The sequence below is a fragment of the Buteo buteo genome, chromosome 1 (genome assembly GCF_964188355.1).
Source record: "Buteo buteo chromosome 1, bButBut1.hap1.1, whole genome shotgun sequence".
NCBI lineage: Eukaryota > Metazoa > Chordata > Aves > Accipitriformes > Accipitridae > Buteo > Buteo buteo.
This window is the reverse complement of record NC_134171.1, coordinates 60,729,172-60,745,478: the sequence shown is the minus strand read 5'-3', so window position 1 is coordinate 60,745,478 and position 16,307 is coordinate 60,729,172. Positions and strand designations below refer to the sequence as shown.

The 16,307-nt window shown below is 58.6% G+C and overlaps 3 protein-coding genes across 3 annotated transcripts; all 3 read right to left on the bottom strand.

The window, feature by feature from the left end:
- Positions 1 to 4,835: 4,835 nt before the first annotated feature.
- LOC142033360 (sulfotransferase 1B1-like) lies at positions 4,836 to 8,538 on the bottom strand. The gene is made up of 8 exons (XM_075033267.1): positions 8,454 to 8,538; positions 7,821 to 7,969; positions 7,467 to 7,595; positions 7,268 to 7,365; positions 6,962 to 7,088; positions 6,779 to 6,873; positions 6,521 to 6,701; positions 4,836 to 6,446 (listed from the first exon to the last, which is right to left on the bottom strand). Exons 2-8 carry the CDS (start codon positions 7,966 to 7,968, stop codon positions 6,334 to 6,336), a joined length of 891 nt encoding a protein of 296 aa, XP_074889368.1. The 5' UTR covers position 7,969; positions 8,454 to 8,538; the 3' UTR covers positions 4,836 to 6,333.
- Positions 8,539 to 8,958: 420 nt separating this feature from the next.
- On the bottom strand, positions 8,959 to 12,189 carry LOC142027532 (sulfotransferase 1B1-like). Its single transcript, XM_075022092.1, has 8 exons — positions 11,931 to 12,189; positions 10,475 to 10,623; positions 10,162 to 10,290; positions 9,944 to 10,041; positions 9,711 to 9,837; positions 9,528 to 9,622; positions 9,270 to 9,450; positions 8,959 to 9,195 (listed from the first exon to the last, which is right to left on the bottom strand). Exons 1-8 carry the CDS (start codon positions 12,080 to 12,082, stop codon positions 9,083 to 9,085), a joined length of 1,044 nt encoding a protein of 347 aa, XP_074878193.1. The 5' UTR covers positions 12,083 to 12,189; the 3' UTR covers positions 8,959 to 9,082.
- Positions 12,190 to 12,994: 805 nt separating this feature from the next.
- LOC142027036 (sulfotransferase 1 family member D1-like) lies at positions 12,995 to 14,683 on the bottom strand. Its single transcript, XM_075020996.1, has 7 exons — positions 14,449 to 14,683; positions 14,249 to 14,374; positions 14,021 to 14,140; positions 13,820 to 13,924; positions 13,626 to 13,720; positions 13,363 to 13,543; positions 12,995 to 13,239 (listed from the first exon to the last, which is right to left on the bottom strand). The coding sequence occupies exons 1-7, from the start codon at positions 14,681 to 14,683 to the stop codon at positions 13,127 to 13,129; spliced, it is 975 nt and encodes a 324-aa protein (XP_074877097.1). The 3' UTR covers positions 12,995 to 13,126.
- Between the last annotated feature and the right edge of the window lie 1,624 nt (positions 14,684 to 16,307).

Genomic DNA, 16,307 nt, shown 5'->3' with positions numbered 1-16,307 from the left:
GCTAGAGTATATTATAATGTTATTACAGAGCTAGATTCTCAGAAGGACTGTGCATCCTGTAGCTCAGAAATCTGATATCTGACTGTTAAAAAGATTTTTCACTCCCTTTAGGGTCTCAGCTGGCAAAACAAAATTGTTTGTTAAGTAATAGACTTGTTTATAAACTGTCCACAGGAACAAAGAGAAAATCCTGTGGTTTGTTTGCAGTGTTCTTTGAAAGTTGGCGTGTTACCTGGGCTGGGTGTGTGGCCTTTGATTCTGGAGATCCAGGCAAGTTCTTAATGACCTGCAAATATAGGAATCTAAAAATGCACCTCCATGGTTTTTAAATATTGTGCATAATCTTCAACCTGACTTTTTCTAAACCCTCCGAATTCAGGGCAATTAGGCCAGCATGTTTCAACAGTAATTGGGCCTTACAGCTAGGAGTTTCGCTACGATCTCTCCATGGACCTTTGTATTCATGATAATATCTTTTTTCAGGCTAATTTACCTTATGTGGGAAAGTCCTATAAGAAACTTAAAGTTTTTCCAGCAACTACTGAAAGGCCATGTTCATGTGGGTTAGGGCAGATGGGAACTTGGGTTTCCTTTCTAACCCCTCAGTAACTAATTCCTCCATAGCAAATGAGAGCTATTACTAGGGGAACCAGAGGGTTCAATTTGTGATGTTTCCATGGCCAGCTTTTATAGATGATACTCAGATTACTCTTAATGTGGAGAAGATAAGCATTTTGAGAGGATTAAAGGACAAAAACCAACAAATAAGAGAAAAGCAGGCCTGAAGAAAGTAGATGGTGTTAAGTGTCTGTATTTCACGCATCTAGCATTACTAAGTAGAAGCGCTGCGGACACTGATGCAACCTCCAGCCTTGTTAAATAATGACAGGCTTTTCAAGGCAAAGGTGAGTTATGCAAAAGTTAGGCAATACAAGGTAGTGTTTTCCACATACAGGTCTCTTTGCTGTTTTGCTGAATGGGGGTTATGGTGTACATGGCACCTTTATTTCTAGAAAACCTTGATGCCAGCCAGCACCTCAAAAATTCAGTGCCAGGGTAGAAAAGGGAAGCTTTTGCCCTGAGAAGGCCCGAATGACTGTGGTTTTCCTGTCACTTACTGCAATAAAGCAGCTTCTGGACTGAAGGGAGACTTGAAAGACTTGACTACCTCTTTTTTGTTTTGGGGGGGGGGGGGGGTAAGGGGAAGGCTGGATGGGGAAAATATCAAGGTTGGCTCATCCCTGAGTACAGAGAAGTGAGTGGATTGAGCAAGTTTGCAGAGGCACGTGTGCAAGTGCTCAGTAAAACTCCTACTTTCATGTAATCCCCAGGGGTAATAGGGAAAATCAGGCAAAGGTTAATGAGCTGAAATAGCCTTACCATAACCACCTTTCTCAGCTAAATTGTATCTTTATACCTCTACCTTGCAGCTGTAGGACAAAAATACCACGGGCTAGGTTTATAGCATTTCACTTGTTCTTATTGATTCAGTTTAAGATCTTATGAACCCTCTCACTGCTGTTGCAATGCTGCAGGGGCACCTTGGCATGTAAGTGTATAGACACCAGCGTGGCTTGAACTGGAGCCGTTTACACTCTGCAATGCCAAAAAAAAAAGAAATGAGAGAAGGTCCAGGCCAAGCTTTGTGTCCCTGCTACGAATTGTGCATTTTTGGTGGAGAAGAGGTGCTGCACCCTGTCTTTGCCAGCTCTGCAGTGAGGTGCAGCAGCAGAGACTTGCCAAAGCTGCCTGCAGATACAGCACACCTCTGTCTTGCCAGCATCCGTCCAATGCAAATCTACAAATACTGAGGGTATAGACATGGTGGGCCTCGTCTAATGGCTCACCAGCCTGAAAGGGGCAGTTGCTCTCTCCCTCCCACCTTCTCATGCATGTTTGCTGCTCATGCTCCCATGCCAAGCCTTTCCCTGTGCCAGGTCAGCTTGCCACTGATTTATTTTAGTGGATTAGTTTGCTGCAGGGTGTCCTGGTTTCAGCTGGGATAGAGTTAATTTTCTTCCTAGTAGCTGGTACAGTGCTATGTTTTGAGTTCAGTATGAGAAGAATGTTGATAACACAGTGATGTTTTCAGTTGTCGCCAAGTAGTGTTTAGACTAAGTCAAGGATTCTTCAGCTTCTCATGCCCAGCCAGCGAGAAAGCTGGAGGGGCACAAGGAGTTGGCACAGGACACAGCCAGGGCACCTGACCCAAACTGGCCAACAGGGTATTCCATACCATGGGACGTCATGTCCAGTATATAAACTGGGGGGAGTGGGGGCAGGAGGATTGCCACTCGGGGACTAACTGGGCGTCAATCGGCGGGTGGTGAGCAAGTGCACTGCGCATCATTTGTATATTCCAATTCTTTTACAATTACTAATGTCATTTTATTAGTGTTATCATTATCATTATTAGTGTCTTCTTTTCTGTTCTATTAAACTGTTCTTATCTCAACCCACAAGTTATACTTCTTTTCCCAATTTTCTCCTCCATCCCACTGGGGGGAGGGGAGTGAGCAGCTGCGTGGTGTTTAGCTGCTGGCTGGGGTTAAACCATGACCCTGGGCCAGGAACAAGCTGGACAAAGACCAGGCTATCATGGAGCAGGGGTCCCCCTGAATGGTTGGCCAGCACCCATTGAGCCACGTAGTAATGTATTCACATGCTACAATGCATTTGTGTGTCTACAGCTCTGCAGGGGAATGAAAACTAGATTGAAATCCCTGCTAAATTTTGACTCAATCCGCCAATTGTACACAACCCTGCTGCTGTACTGTAGATTCTTGCTGGCTTTCCGGTCTAAAAAAGAAATTTGTAAGTAGAGCAAAGTTCATTTCTGGCCAGGGGAAATTTATCAGAAATAACTTTTTCGTACTTGGATGCAGCCTGCCCAAGGTCCTAAGCCACACTGGTGTCTTGGAGGAGTGAAGCTTTGCTGTTTGACACTGGAAAGCTGCTAGCACAAGGTTTGCACCTGGGCCTCGGTACACAAGCGGTACACCTGCCACTTAGTCCCCAGAGGTATATCCATGTGGAAAGTCTGCACCTCGGCCTCGGCACGCGTCCTCGGAGACAGCCTCCTTGCCAGCACTGCCTGTGACCACGACTCCTCTTGTGTTTCAGCACGCAGGGAAGGCAGAGACTGCTTTTCTTCTGATATTACAGGTTTGGAGCTGACCCATTGTGGCTTGGTCTCGGATGCAGAGCGGAGCACTTCATCTGCTGCTAACTGGAGCGTGGAGGAGTGTTTCTGCACGTCTGTCTGGGAGGCAAATGGAGGCACCCCCTCTGCTCCCAGGAAGTCAGGTCTGGAGGTTTGGACTTGGGCTTCACCTCTTAACTGTGAGGGATGCCATTTCAGCCCTGGGGGTACTTCACCAGGATCGGTTTGTGTTTCCTCCACTGTTTGCACTGGAGGCATGGGTGGGATTTCAGCTGGGGCTGCTGTATCCCACAGTGTGGGGTGTTGGGGTGTTTCGAGGGTGGAGGAGTGAGATGGGGGAACATTCTCGGCTTTGGATGTCATCAGCTCGGATGTCTGGACCTCTGCATGAGATGTGGGAGCACCCTTGGCCACGCTTACTGTGAACACGCTTCCCCTGAGCTCCTGCCCCTAAGCCAGCAGAAAACCCCTCCTGTGGTCCATGGCTCCACTCCTGGGTGTCTGCACGCGGCCATGAGAAGGAAGGCTCCTCCGTCCCTGCCGCGGCTTTCACCCACCACGTCACACCTTGGCATCGACAAGCAGTGGGAAGAGAGGCACTGGATTCATATCAAGGGATTCAAAGTCCTGCGTTTACAACGGTGTTTATGAGGGAGCTGCACTCATCCTGCCCTGATTTGCCAGATAGTGCTTTTAAGGGCAAAGTCACTTCTGCAATCACTCCTCTGGCCTCATAACCAAATACTTGTTTCTTTCCTGGGGTCTTAGCAGTTTGGGTCCACACAAAACTTCTGGGGCACAGCAATTTAGCCTCCCCTAGCTGGCTATGTTGCATGTCTTCAGCTGCTAACAAGGACCATATCTACAGCAGGAAGGGCAGCTGCTGTTAAGATTGTACTTTGAACCCAGGGGACAAAAGATATAAATAAAAAAAAAAAAAAAAAAGGTTTTCATTAAGAGTAGTGAATGAAAGCACTTCCAGAAGTGTGTTTGATGCCCCTATACATTTCACAGGAGCTGCTATCTGAATTATGAAGAGGAAAGAAGTGTCATTAGAGAGTCATCTAACAGACCAGAGATGCTTTGGGGAAACAAGAAACAAATCTGCGTGCTTCCACAAAAATGGAAACAAATTGCAAAGCTGAGGGAGGCTGTGTTGTGAAGAAAGCCTATAGAGTCCTGAAGGATCAGGAAGGTCAATGTGGATGAATTGCTGGTAGTATCTCAGTGCCTGAAGTAAGGGACCTCAAAAAAAACACAAGTTGTGGGGGAAAAGTGAATCCCCAGGGGAGTTACAATGTACCAGGGGATGTGGTGGATGTCACGAGAGTCAGGGTTTCGAAGGTAGATTTGTAGGAGACAAAACTACAGAGTGAGCAGACACAAGGAACCACATCTGGCTCACGAGCTCCTTTCCTACATGGCATCTTGTCTGTATGACAGAAGTGGCTGAAGCCACCGCCCGCCAGTTCAGGTATGTCTGCTCCTGTAATTACCTGGATTATTTTTACCATATCCTCTTCTGGCATCTCTGGCTCAGTTTGGTTTGTACTGAGACTGCATGGTAAGTGGGGACAGCTGAGGTTGAGAGCCTGTGAAAAATCACAAAAACCAAGCAATACACAAACTGCATCATACAACACAAAGAAGCTCCCAGCATCTGAGACAGAACTAGAAACCATAAGCAATTATTTTATTATGACTTGAAATAACATTTCTTCCAATGACGGATCGCGGTTTTGTATCTTCTCTTTTTCTCCTTGTTTTGTCCCCACACATCCAAGGAGACAAGACCTATCTCTGCTGCAATGCCCACCACCCCCACTTTTGTTCGGTTTGTGGTACCTAATGGCCAGACTCCAAGGATTTTGCTGAATGATGGGATGTAACTCAGTTTTACTGTCTGTATTGCTGGACAGGTCCCACCTGACTGTCAGTCTCATCCCTGGAGAACAGCAGAGCTGTTTCACATCCAATAGCCCCTGTTTCAGTGCTGGGATGTGCCTAGCTGCATCCCTGTCAACCTTGCCTGTCCCCCAGGTTGCCAATCATTTTTTTTAACCTCTTGGCCTAGTTCACCCACTCCTGGGAAAGAAATTGCATCTTCAGAGATGCTCCGTGCCTACGAGCAATGAATATTTCCTCCAGGTTGCAGGCAAGTTTTCTTGCACGTGTACCAAACCAAAAAGAAGATGATGAACATGGCCAGGAGAGGATGGCATCTGAGGAACTGGGACCCAACAACCATCTGACTTGGTTTCCTCTTCCTAAAATGATTGCAACGTAAAACCAATGATTTTAAAAGCACCAGCTTTTAGCAATGCTGTTCCAGCTCCCTGGCTGCATCATATGCTGCAGTGTGCCCTTTAGCTGTGGTTTTTCTGGCCACGGTGGGAGGGGGACTAGCTGAGAGAACCCTTTCCTCTGACCTCTGGGGACCCCCAATACCTGCTGGGTGATGTGGTTGTGGGAAGACTGGCACAGCATAACAGCTTCCAGGTCCCTGGGAGCTGAACAGCACAAAAGCGACAGGCAAAATCCTTCTTTTGCCTCTAGCTTCGTTGCTCCTGGGTGGAAGGATTGGTGCAAAGCTTCCCGGGCTGCCTCCATCCCCCGGCCACCCTGGGGCTGGTTTTATCCCCATCCCATTCACCTCATCTCTTCCACACGGCCCCAGCAGCAAGGAGGGGACATGGCCATCACCGTGCCCTGTCCTGTCCAGTCCCTCCCAAAGTGTGACATCAGCACAGGGGGTTCTGAGGTAGGAGGCAGTGGGTGCAGGACTTTGTGTGAGCCCCGGCCATGGTAGAGATGCACATGTGGAAGCTGCCAACAACATTTATTCATCGCGTGCTGGAAACGCCTCTGTACTGCATACTGCCTTTTTTATTCCTCCAAAAAAAGGTGCACAGGTGTATCTCCCACGCATGTCCTGGCTGGGCAATGTGGGCCTGGGGCAATGCGAGGTGGGATGAGGCTTCGCAGCACATTGTAGCAATGCAGCAGCTTCCACACGGCTGCAAATTTGGGAGAAAGATGCAAAAATAAATCTCTTTATTTTTGCAAAAGTCCCTCTGGCGCAGGGAGGCCGGTGAGACACAGGCAGGCTGGGGTGGTGCTGGAGATGCTGCGGGGGAGGACTGGAGGGGGGGGCATCCAGCGGTGCTTCCTCAGATCTGGGTGCGGAAGCACAGGTCAGTGCCCGACATCTTCTGCACGTAGTCCTGGTCGAAGCGCTCACTCTGGGCCACGGTGAAATGGTTCTTCCAGTCTCCAACGGTGCCTGGGGCCGGGTGAGACGGGGCTCAGCGGAGGCCAGGGGGGACAATGTGCCAGGACCCCCCTGGGGCCGCTCACCTTTGCGCATGAAGGGGGAGACGCTGTGGTCCATGAAGTGGGAGGGCACCATGCTGTAGTTGGTGGTGGGGTTGTCCCGCATGGCGTCGAAGGAGGTGTGTTGGGTCATGGTGTCCAGCGCCGCCTCCGGCAGCTCCCGCCCCAGGAACTGGGCCACCTTGGCAATCTCCCGGCGGAGGTCCTGTGGGACACAGGCCAACGCTCACCCCTCCTGACGCCCCCCCAGACCCCAAACCACCATCCACCCTGGTGCCTCACCTCCTTCAAGTCCTCATAGAAGAGGTAGAGGATGGGGTGATCCTTCCTCCGTTCCCAGTAGTCCTTGACGTGGTCGTACCAGGATCCATATGCCACTGCGTGGGGTGAGCAGCCAGAGGGCTGTCAGTGGGGGAGCTGGAGGAGGCATATGGGGTGACCCCCCACAGGTGTGCCCTGCCCCACCTCTGCCAGCCATGAACTGCTCCAGGTACTGGGCCCACGTCCCGGGGTGCGGCTCAAACTTGTTCATCAGGTCAAAGTGGTAGAAGGAGACAGCCACATCCTTGGCGTTGCGCCCCACGTAGATCATCTGTGGAGAGGCTGTGGGGTACGAGGGGCAGCCCCAGGACCCCCAACAGGGGGGGATGCTCCAGCCCCTAGGGCTCCCAACACCATTTAGGATGCTGGAGGGAGCAGTGGGGGATCCTGCCCCAGGGGAACAGGGGGGCTGCAATACCCCCTGAGGAAGAGACCAGAGCTGGGGGTTACCTTGCAGCGGTTTTCCCAGAAGGATTTGGGCAGGATCTGTGTGGGCAGGTGGGTCTTCACCACACGGGGTGAGGGCATGGTGGCCAGCAGGTCCGTCCCTGGGGGACCCCAAAGCACATCCCCAGCAGGCCCTCTGTGGAGTCGCCCTGGGCTCAGCCCCCAGTGGGGTGCCCGCGGCCAAGCCCCCACGCCCCGCTACCTGCTGCCATCTCCCCGGGGGCAGAGAACTCCAGCATGGGCACCCTCTTGGTGATAATGTCCCGCTTGCACTTCTCGGGGTCGCCGCCTTGCAGGATCATGTCCACGATCTCGCTGACCCAGGTGGTGCCTGAGGAAAGCAACCCACCAAGGGGACGGACAGGGCGGTGTTGGGGGGCTCAGCACTGACAGCCCCCCAGACCCCAACCGGGCAGCATCGGGGCAAAGGGAAATCCCACATGGCTCTGTCCTGACAGCCCCGAATGTCCTGCGACCCCCCAGGCAGCAGGTCCCAGCCGTACAACACGCTCGCCCACCCAGCACCACCACATCTGGTGGCTGTGGGGACACTCACCGGATTTGGGGAAGGTGACCACCACGATGTCCTCGGGGCGGCTCTGGAAGTTGTCGATCCGCTCCCAGTCATGGGCAAAGGCGTTGACCATGGGAATGCCGTGCACCATGCGACAGGGCTGCCGCAGGTAGGTGTCTGGATTGGCCATCCTGCCGGCGAGGGGGGCAAGTGGGGGGCTGGCGGGTGAGGGGGGGCCCCTCGCCCTCCCACGGTGGCCGCTGGCCAGGGCAGCGCGGGTACCTGGCACTGTACCTGCCCGGGGAGCGGCAGTGACACTGCCTGTGCAGGGACCGGAGGTCACCGCAGCCCTACCGCTGCGCCCGCATCGGGAATGGGGGTCCCATCTGGGGGTGCAGGAGCCCACCCCGTGCCTCAGTGAGGGCTGGGGGGAGCCCGTGGGGTGCCAGCGTCATCCAGGCCAGGCGCTTCTCCCCCTGCCTCAGCACCCCAGGGGAGAAGGGAACAGGGTCCCCTGGGTTATTGCAGCAGCCCCCAGCCCAGCGAAAGGTTTAGGGGTGACGACTGCACCCCAAAGTACCCCAAACCCACTGCCCTGGACCCCACAGCACACGGCTCCAAGCAGCTGAACGTGGGCAGGGCGCCCAGACGGCACCCGCAGGGCACCCAGCTCACCTAACGCTGTGCCGCTCTGCGCCGGGAGGGTGACGCCGGGAGGGTGACGGCAGAGGACACGGAAACACGGGGCCCCACAGTGCTTTTTACAGGCAGGAGAAGGGAAGAGGGAGGGCCGGTGAGGGCAGCAATGTTTGCCAGCGCTGCGGCTGCCGGGAGGGAGGAGCGAGCGCGGGGAGAAGCCAGTGGCCGCTGATCTCCCTGTGGAGCCACGGCGGACATCTCCGGACCCACCAACCCCACCCGCAGGTCCCAGCCCGTGTCCCCTCCAACGTGGGGACGGGGAGGCTGCCTCTTGCTGCCCGCTCCCAGCTGGCACCTTCCCTGCACACAGTTTTGCCAGAATCCTCTGCAATCCTGCAAGATCCTGGCAGCAATCCCCCCACCACGGCAGCCAAGGGGACATGGGGTGGCACCGGCTTGTCCCCAACCCAAGGAGAGGCCAGCAGCCCCGGGGGAAGGCTGGGTTGGGGTCAGCACAGGCACAGGGCAGTGAGCATCCTGTGGGGGGGTATCAGAGAGGACATTTTATTTCTCTCCAGCAGTCCCAGGAGAGGGGAAGGAGCCCCCAGCGTGGTGGCGGTGCCATCGACATGGGTTGGATTTGGGGGGCGTCCAGCGGTGCTTCCTCAGATCTGGGTGCGGAAGCACAGGTCAGTGCCCGACATCTTCTGCACGTAGTCCTGGTCGAAGCGCTCACTCTGGGCCACGGTGAAATGGTTCTTCCAGTCTCCAACAGTGCCTGGGGCCGGGCGAGACGGGGCTCAGCGGAGGCCAGGGGGGACAATGTGCTGGGACCCCCCTGGGGCCGCTCACCTTTGCGCATGAAGGGGGAGATGCCCTGGTCCATGAGGTGGGAGGGCACCATGCTGTAGTTGGTGGTGGGGTTGTCCCGCATGGCGTCGAAGGAGGTGTGTTGGGTCATGGTGTCCAGCGCCGCCTCCGGCAGCTCCCGCCCCAGGAACTGGGCCACCTTGGCAATCTCCCGGCGGAGGTCCTGTGGGACACAGGCCAACGCTCACCCCTCCTGACGCCCCCCCAGACCCCAAACCACCATCCACCCTGGTGCCTCACCTCCTTCAAGTCCTCATAGAAGAGGTAGAGGATGGGGTGATCCTTCCTCCGTTCCCAGTAGTCCTTGACGTGGTCGTACCAGGACCCATATGCCACTGCGTGGGGTGAGCAGCCAGAGGGCTGTCAGTGGGGGAGCTGGAGGAGGCATATGGGGTGACCCCCCACAGGTGTGCCCTGCCCCACCTCTGCCAGCCATGAACTGCTCCAGGTACTGGGCCCACGTCCCGGGGTGCGGGTGCAGCTTGTTCATCAGGTCAAAGTGGTAGAAGGAGACAGCCACATCCTTGGCGTTGCGCCCCACGTAGATCATCTGTGGAGAGCTTGGTGACACGTCGGGACTTGCAAGGTCCTGGCAGGGCAGGTCCCCCCCTTATCTCTGCTGGGTCCCTCCAGGTGTCTCCTCTCCAGCCTGTTACCTTGCAGCGGTTTTCCCAGAAGGATTTGGGCAAGATGCAAGCTGGGATGTGGGTCTTGATGATGCGAGGAGACGCCATGGCCTCCAGCTGCTCTGTGCCTGCAGAGGAGATTTGCCCCAGGAGCGCTCACACTGCCGGCAGGCTGGGCCCCCCCCCAAACCAAGCCTGCCCCCCATGCAGCACCCACTGCCTCCCACCACCCCCTGCCACTCCGCAACCTGCCGGCATCTCCCCGGGGGCAGCGAACTCCAGCATGGGCACCCGGTTGACGATGGCATCCCACTTGCATTCTTCAGGGTCGCCACCTTTCAGGATCATGTCCACGATCTCGCTGACCCAGGTGGTGCCTGGCGAGGAGAGGTCGCGCGTCTGGCTGGTGCCATTCCCACCGAAGCCCCGTCTCAGGCACCAGAGGGGCACCGTCCACCAGCGTTGCCTTTCGGCATTCCCCCAGGTCCCAACCCGGGGGGGCTGCAGGCTGTTGCCTCCCTCCCCGAGCGCTGCCCCTCTCCGGTGCCCGGGGACGCTCACCAGATTTGGGGAAGGTGACCACCACGATGTCCTCGGGGCGGCTCTGGAAGTTGTCGATCCGCTCCCAGTCATGGGCAAAGGCGTTGACCATGGGAATGCCGTGCACCGTGCGCCAGGGCTGCCGCAGGTAGGTGTCCGGATTGGCCATCCTGCCGGGGACAGGGATGCGGGGGGGGGGCTGGCTGGCAGCGGGGAGCACCACTGGGACATCTCATTCCCTGGGGTCTGCAAAATCCCTGCTGCACACAGCCGTCCCAGCCATGGGAAGGAACCTGTTGCCCCGTTTGCTGGCATCCCAGGAGGTGGCATCTACCTCTGTGGGGATTTTGGGGGCTGCAGGGATCTTGGAGGGGCACGGTTGGCCCTGGTGGGCTCAGGTCAGCACGGGTAGTAGGCAGCTGCCTGTACCAAGCTGGCAGCGCTGTTCGTGGGGTGTAAAACCTCGCAGGGGCTTTGCTGGCTGGGGTTTCAGGCTGCTTTCTGCCAGCCCCCCGGCTGTTGCACGGCGTCACAGGGAAACCCTGCTTGGGGGAGATATGTGAGGGTTTGAAGGAGATGGGAACAGGGACCAGGGCTTGCAGGACTCTCCCCGGGATACATTTCCACCTGCTGGCCAGGACAGAAACACTGGAGATGCCAGCTGTGAAACCCCCATGCCATAATTTTTGGAGAGACGCTTTGTGGCTCGCCTCTGTCTCCCAGCGGTTTGCGAGGACACCGAGCCCCTCCGAGCCCCCCTGCACCCCCCACGCAGGTGCTCTGCTTGTGAGGCCAGGGCACCCCAAAATGGGCTGAGCCCCCTGACCACGGCCAGGGTCTCCCCCTTACCTGCCTCTTGCATAGGGCTCTCTGGCAGGGAGGAGGCAAAGCTTTGCCCACAGCCTGGGAAGGATTTGTTATTTTCCCTTCCCTGTGTGGAAGATGGAGGCACCGGGAGGTGCTGGGGGCTGCAGGAGGCTGGTGAACATCATTAGGGAAGGGACCCCACGCAACCTGGTCCCGGCGCTGTGGAGCGAGGAGTGCAGGGAAGGGGCGAGTGGGGATGGGGACGCAGCCCCTCTGGGAAGGGTCCCCAGACACCTGTGATGAGCTGTGCTGTGCTCAGCGCCTCCCGGTAAACACACAGATGGGGGGGGGGGGGGGACAGGAATCACAGCTTCCCCCTCCACCCACAGTAGCAAAAGCAGGGAGGAAATCCCAATCCACAACGCAGGGGGTTTGAACATCACCCCGTCCCTATCCAGGGGTGACCCCCGTGGATGTCCCCAGCTCCTCACACTGGTGCAGGGCTTGCTAGTGGAATGTGGGAGTCAGGCTTTGGTTACCCCCACACCCTCCCCAGGCACTCAAATATGGGTCCAAAGTTTGCAGGGTTGCACAGCACCAGTGCAGCCAATATCATGCTTCTGGGAAAAGGGCTTAAAGGCGCCGGTGGTGGTGAAATGCTCCTCCTTACCTGCTTCCCACAGGCGAGCTCGAGCCGGGAGGGAGGAGGGAGGGCAGGAGAGATGGCAGCCAGGCAGGGGCAGCTTGCCTGTTTGCAACCTTGAGAAAAACATCCCTGATTTGTCCCCAGAGCCAAGTTCCCAGTGAGGCGGGACAGGCCATGTCAGGCGCTTGGGTGTTTTGCTGGCAGGGACATGCCCTCCCTGCCCATCCAGCTGTACATATGCCAGCAAAACTGGCAGTGTGTGCAAACCCTGCAGGCAAAGCCAGGAGCTGGGGAAGCACAGAGATCTCCATTGGCATTTAAATAGATGCATGGAAAGGATTTATTCCTGTGGGAGAACTTCCCTTATAGCACTGCTGCTCTTTAGGAATCAGATCTGGGTTGCATCTCTTTGGGGATGAAGCAAGCTTACAAGACTGCCTTGCCAAAAAGCTGCAATCTTGGAAATTCAAGAACAGGCTGGAAACGGGGCATAACTGGGGAATCTGGGGCTCTAAAGCAAACCCTTGCCCCCAGTGGGATGGGGACTGGTTTGCTCCAGCCATGTCTGAGAAAGGGCTGGGCACAGCCGGGTTGGAGATTGCAGAGTGGGTTCCCCATTTGGCAAGAGCGGTGATGTTGCTGCCAATACACCGGTGGGGAGGTGTTTCCCTTTGGCTTTGCTCTGCAAACCATGGGCTGACACGCTCCGGCGGGGCCAGGGAGCCTGGGGCGAGCCCCGACACCGCCCGCTCTGTCAAGAAACTTGTCACAACCCAGAAGCATGAAAGCTCCTGCACACACAAAAGCTGCGAGGGCAGCGGGTTCACCAGAGCTTTGGGGTTTTTCCACTCTTCACTGATCTTTGCTCCCTCCAGATGCCTTGGTAGGATGGAGCTGGTGTGGCCCAAGGCGTTGGGGGCCAGCAGTGGTCTTTGGGAGGATGCCCGCCCTTGGTGATGCCTGACCACCACCAGCTAAAAATCCACCATGCACACCCACCCTCCCACCCACTGAGCATAGGGGTGTCCCCAGCCACTGTCCCAGATTTGGGGGGTTCAGCCCCCTCACCTTTCCCCACAGGCAATGGCTTGCCCTCCACTTATCCCAATTTATCACAGCGGGAAAAGCAAATTGGCACAAGGATGGTCTGTCCAGACCCACCCTCCCTGCCAGGGGAGTGGGGAGAAGCAGAGCTCCCCCCAGGAAGGGGGATGAGCCCCTCACGCCTCCATCTGGAAGTTGAGGTTGGAGCCTGCCATGTGCTTCTGGTAGTGCTGGTCAAAATGCTTGTTTTGGGCCATGGTGAAGTGGTTCTTCCAGTCCCCAGTGATCCCTGGGGGCAAGAAAACGAGTGGGGCAAATCCTGATACCCCCAAAATACTTGCAGTCATGAATAGGGACTGCAATACAGCCCAGGGACACCTGTCCCAAAGCCTCCACCGCTGGCCAACCCCACCTTTCCAGAGGAAGGGGGAGAGGCTGTGGTCCATCAGGGTAGTGGGCATGGTCTCGTAGTCAGCAGCAGGGTTCTTCCTCATCTCCTGCAAGGAGGTGTGGTGGAGCATCCTTGCCACTGTCCCCTCTACCACCTCCTTGCCCAGGAAATGCAGGATCTTCTGCACCTCCTGCCGTGGGTCCTGCAGGGTGGCTGTCATGGGGAGGCTGGCAAAAAGCCTGGGGGGGGCAACTGGGCTACCCTCCCCTCCATCCCACCCTCACCTTCTTCATGTCCTCATAGAAGAGGTAGAGGAGTTGCTCCTCCTGCTTCTTCTCCCACCAGCCCCGCACGTGCTCATACGAGGACCCGTAGGCCACTGCAGGATGCAGTCAAGGGGTTAGCCGAAAAGTAGCATGGTGAGGAACACCCTCCCCACGGTGTTTCAGGATGGGCACCCTGGGGCTTAGCCCTCCACCTTTGCCAGCCATGAAGGTCTCCAGGAACTCACCCAGTGTGCTGGGGTCAGGGTGCATCTTGGCCATCTGGTAGAAGTAGTAGTGGGAAAAGATGACATCTTGGGGTTGTGGGCCATGCAGATGACCTGGGGACAGTCGAGGATGTGGTTGGGAGGTGCAGAGCAATGCCCTCCTCCCTACCACCTGGATGGGGAGAGAGACGGGGGGCACCCACGGTGTTATCTTGCAGTTCTTGTCCTGGAAGGAGGTCAGGAGGAGCTGGACCAGGAGATGGGTCTTCACCAGCTGTGGGGACAGGGTTTTCTCCAGCATCTCGATGCCTGTGGGACAGGGGGCTTAGCAGTGTGAACCCCAGGACCCTCACCCCCACCCCAGCTCAGCCCCCTCCCCACACAACCCAAGGGGGGCAGCCGGGCTGGGAGACTCACTGCTCGACATCTTGGGGGCCTTCATTTCCAGGAAGGGCACCCAGTTGACAATGGCATCCCATTGGCACTTCTCCACATCGCCGTTGTGGTATATCTCACCCAGGATCTTGCTCAGCCACATGGTGCCTACAGCACAGGGAAAGCGTTGCAAGGGCTGGCGTCACCCTGTCCCACCTGCACCCTTCCCCAGGACCACTCACCCGATTTGGGGTTGGTGGCGATGAGCAGGTCAGCTGGCCGGACTTGGAAAGCCTCCACCTGTGGCCAGGCCTTGACGAAGCACTTGTAGAGGGGGACGCCGTGGAGGCTGCCCAGCTCCTCCCTGGCCACGTCTTCCCTCCCCGTGGCCGACGGCGGGTGTCCGTGGTGCCGGCTGTCCTCCTCGCCGGCAGCTGCCGCAACCTCGGGACGGGCTGGATTCTGTGGCGGGACCATGTCCGGGGCAGCGCCCCGTCAGGTGAAGTCCACCCCGGATCACATGCGGCGGAGTGCCGGCAGGGCGATGCCCCGTTCCCCGGCAGGACACCGCTGCGAAACTTTCGGTGCCAGCCGTGAGGGGCCGGGAAAGGAGCCCTGCGTCGCCTCTGCTCCCGCCCGGCCACGCTTCTCCCCCTGCTTCAGCCCCTTTAATGGCTGCCGCGGGGTTTCGGGACAGCTCTGCCGCCCGCGGCCCCACCATCCTCCGCCGTCGGCCGTACCCGCCGGCTGGGCCAAGGGGCACGGAGGGTGGGAAGCAGGTTTAAAGGGCCGGCGGCCGAGGCGTGAGGTGGTTTTGGGGTGGGCATCCCCCGGGGAGCCTGTGGGGCCTCCCTGACCCACATCCCAGCTGGTCACTGGCAAAGGAGAGGCAGGCGCAGCCATGTTATAGGCAGGCACGTGGGCGAGTAGCCTGGCGGGGGGGCAACGGCGCTGTGGGGTGAGGGCGGGACGGGTGTCGCAGAGCGGCCAGGCGGGTCGCGCCCGGCCGCCATGACGGTCTCACCGGGGACGGCACGGAGGGGGGGGGGGAGCTGCGGTGCCGCTCCGCGGCCGCCAGGGGGCGCCACCGTGCGGGGCAGCTGCGCGGCCGCCCCGCCGCTTCAACCCCCCACCCCCCGCCGCGGCCGCCAGGGGGCGCCGTTGCCGCGGGACCGGCGGGGGAAGCGCAGCGGCGGCGGGAGCGGGGCCGGGGCCGGGGCCGGCGGGAAGCGGGGTCCCGGCTCCCGGGTCTCTGGCCAGCGGGGGCCCTGCCGGGCCCGGGACCCGTCTCCGGGAGCCCGGGGCCCGTGCTGAGGCTGCTTCCCCGCCACGGCTGCTCCCGGTGCCGCCGCCGCCGCGTCTCCCCGCCCGTGCTTCGAGCCGGGGCGAGGGTGCCGCTGTACCCGGGTGTCCCGGCTCCCCGGGGCTCCTCCGGGGCGGCTCCGGCCTCGGGGTCCCCGGACGGGGCCGGGCGAGGGAAACGGGGGAAACCGGGGCGAACCCGGCGAACCGTGCGGCGGCCCGCGGCCGTTTCCTCCCTTCTCCCCCCGCTCGCTGGCTCCGGTGCGGGAGCGGGGGCGCCGGCCGCTGCCCGGAGCTGGGGTCCGCGCCCTGCCTGCGGGCCGCTGCCGGGGCGTCGGTGCGGGCCCTGCCGCTCCCCCCAGGCGGCGCGGTGCTGCCCCGACCCCTCCCGGGGCCGGAACCCCGGCTCTCGGCTGGGGGCTCTTGCCGGGACCCACGGGTGACCGGGGGCGGGCGCCGCGCCGGCTGCTGCCCGCCGGGTTTCCCGGCCGCGGGGCTGCGGGAGCTGCCGCCGCTGCCCGGCCTGCCCTGCCTGCGCTGGCAGCCGCGGGGGAGCGGTTCGCTTTCCTCCCCCGCCCCGGTGCGGGATCCCCCGCGGGGGCCCGGCTGGGGCCCGGTGATTTTCCCGGCGGGTCTCGGCACCGGCTCTCTGGGGTCCCCTCTCGGGGGCAGCAGCCGCAGCTCGGCCTTTGGGGCGGGGGGTCCCCGGCAGCTCCGCGTTTCCACCACGGACGGGATCGGCCCCAGCTCGATCGCGCCAGCGGCTCCCGGTCCCGGCTCCCAGCCGCGTCCCCTGGGC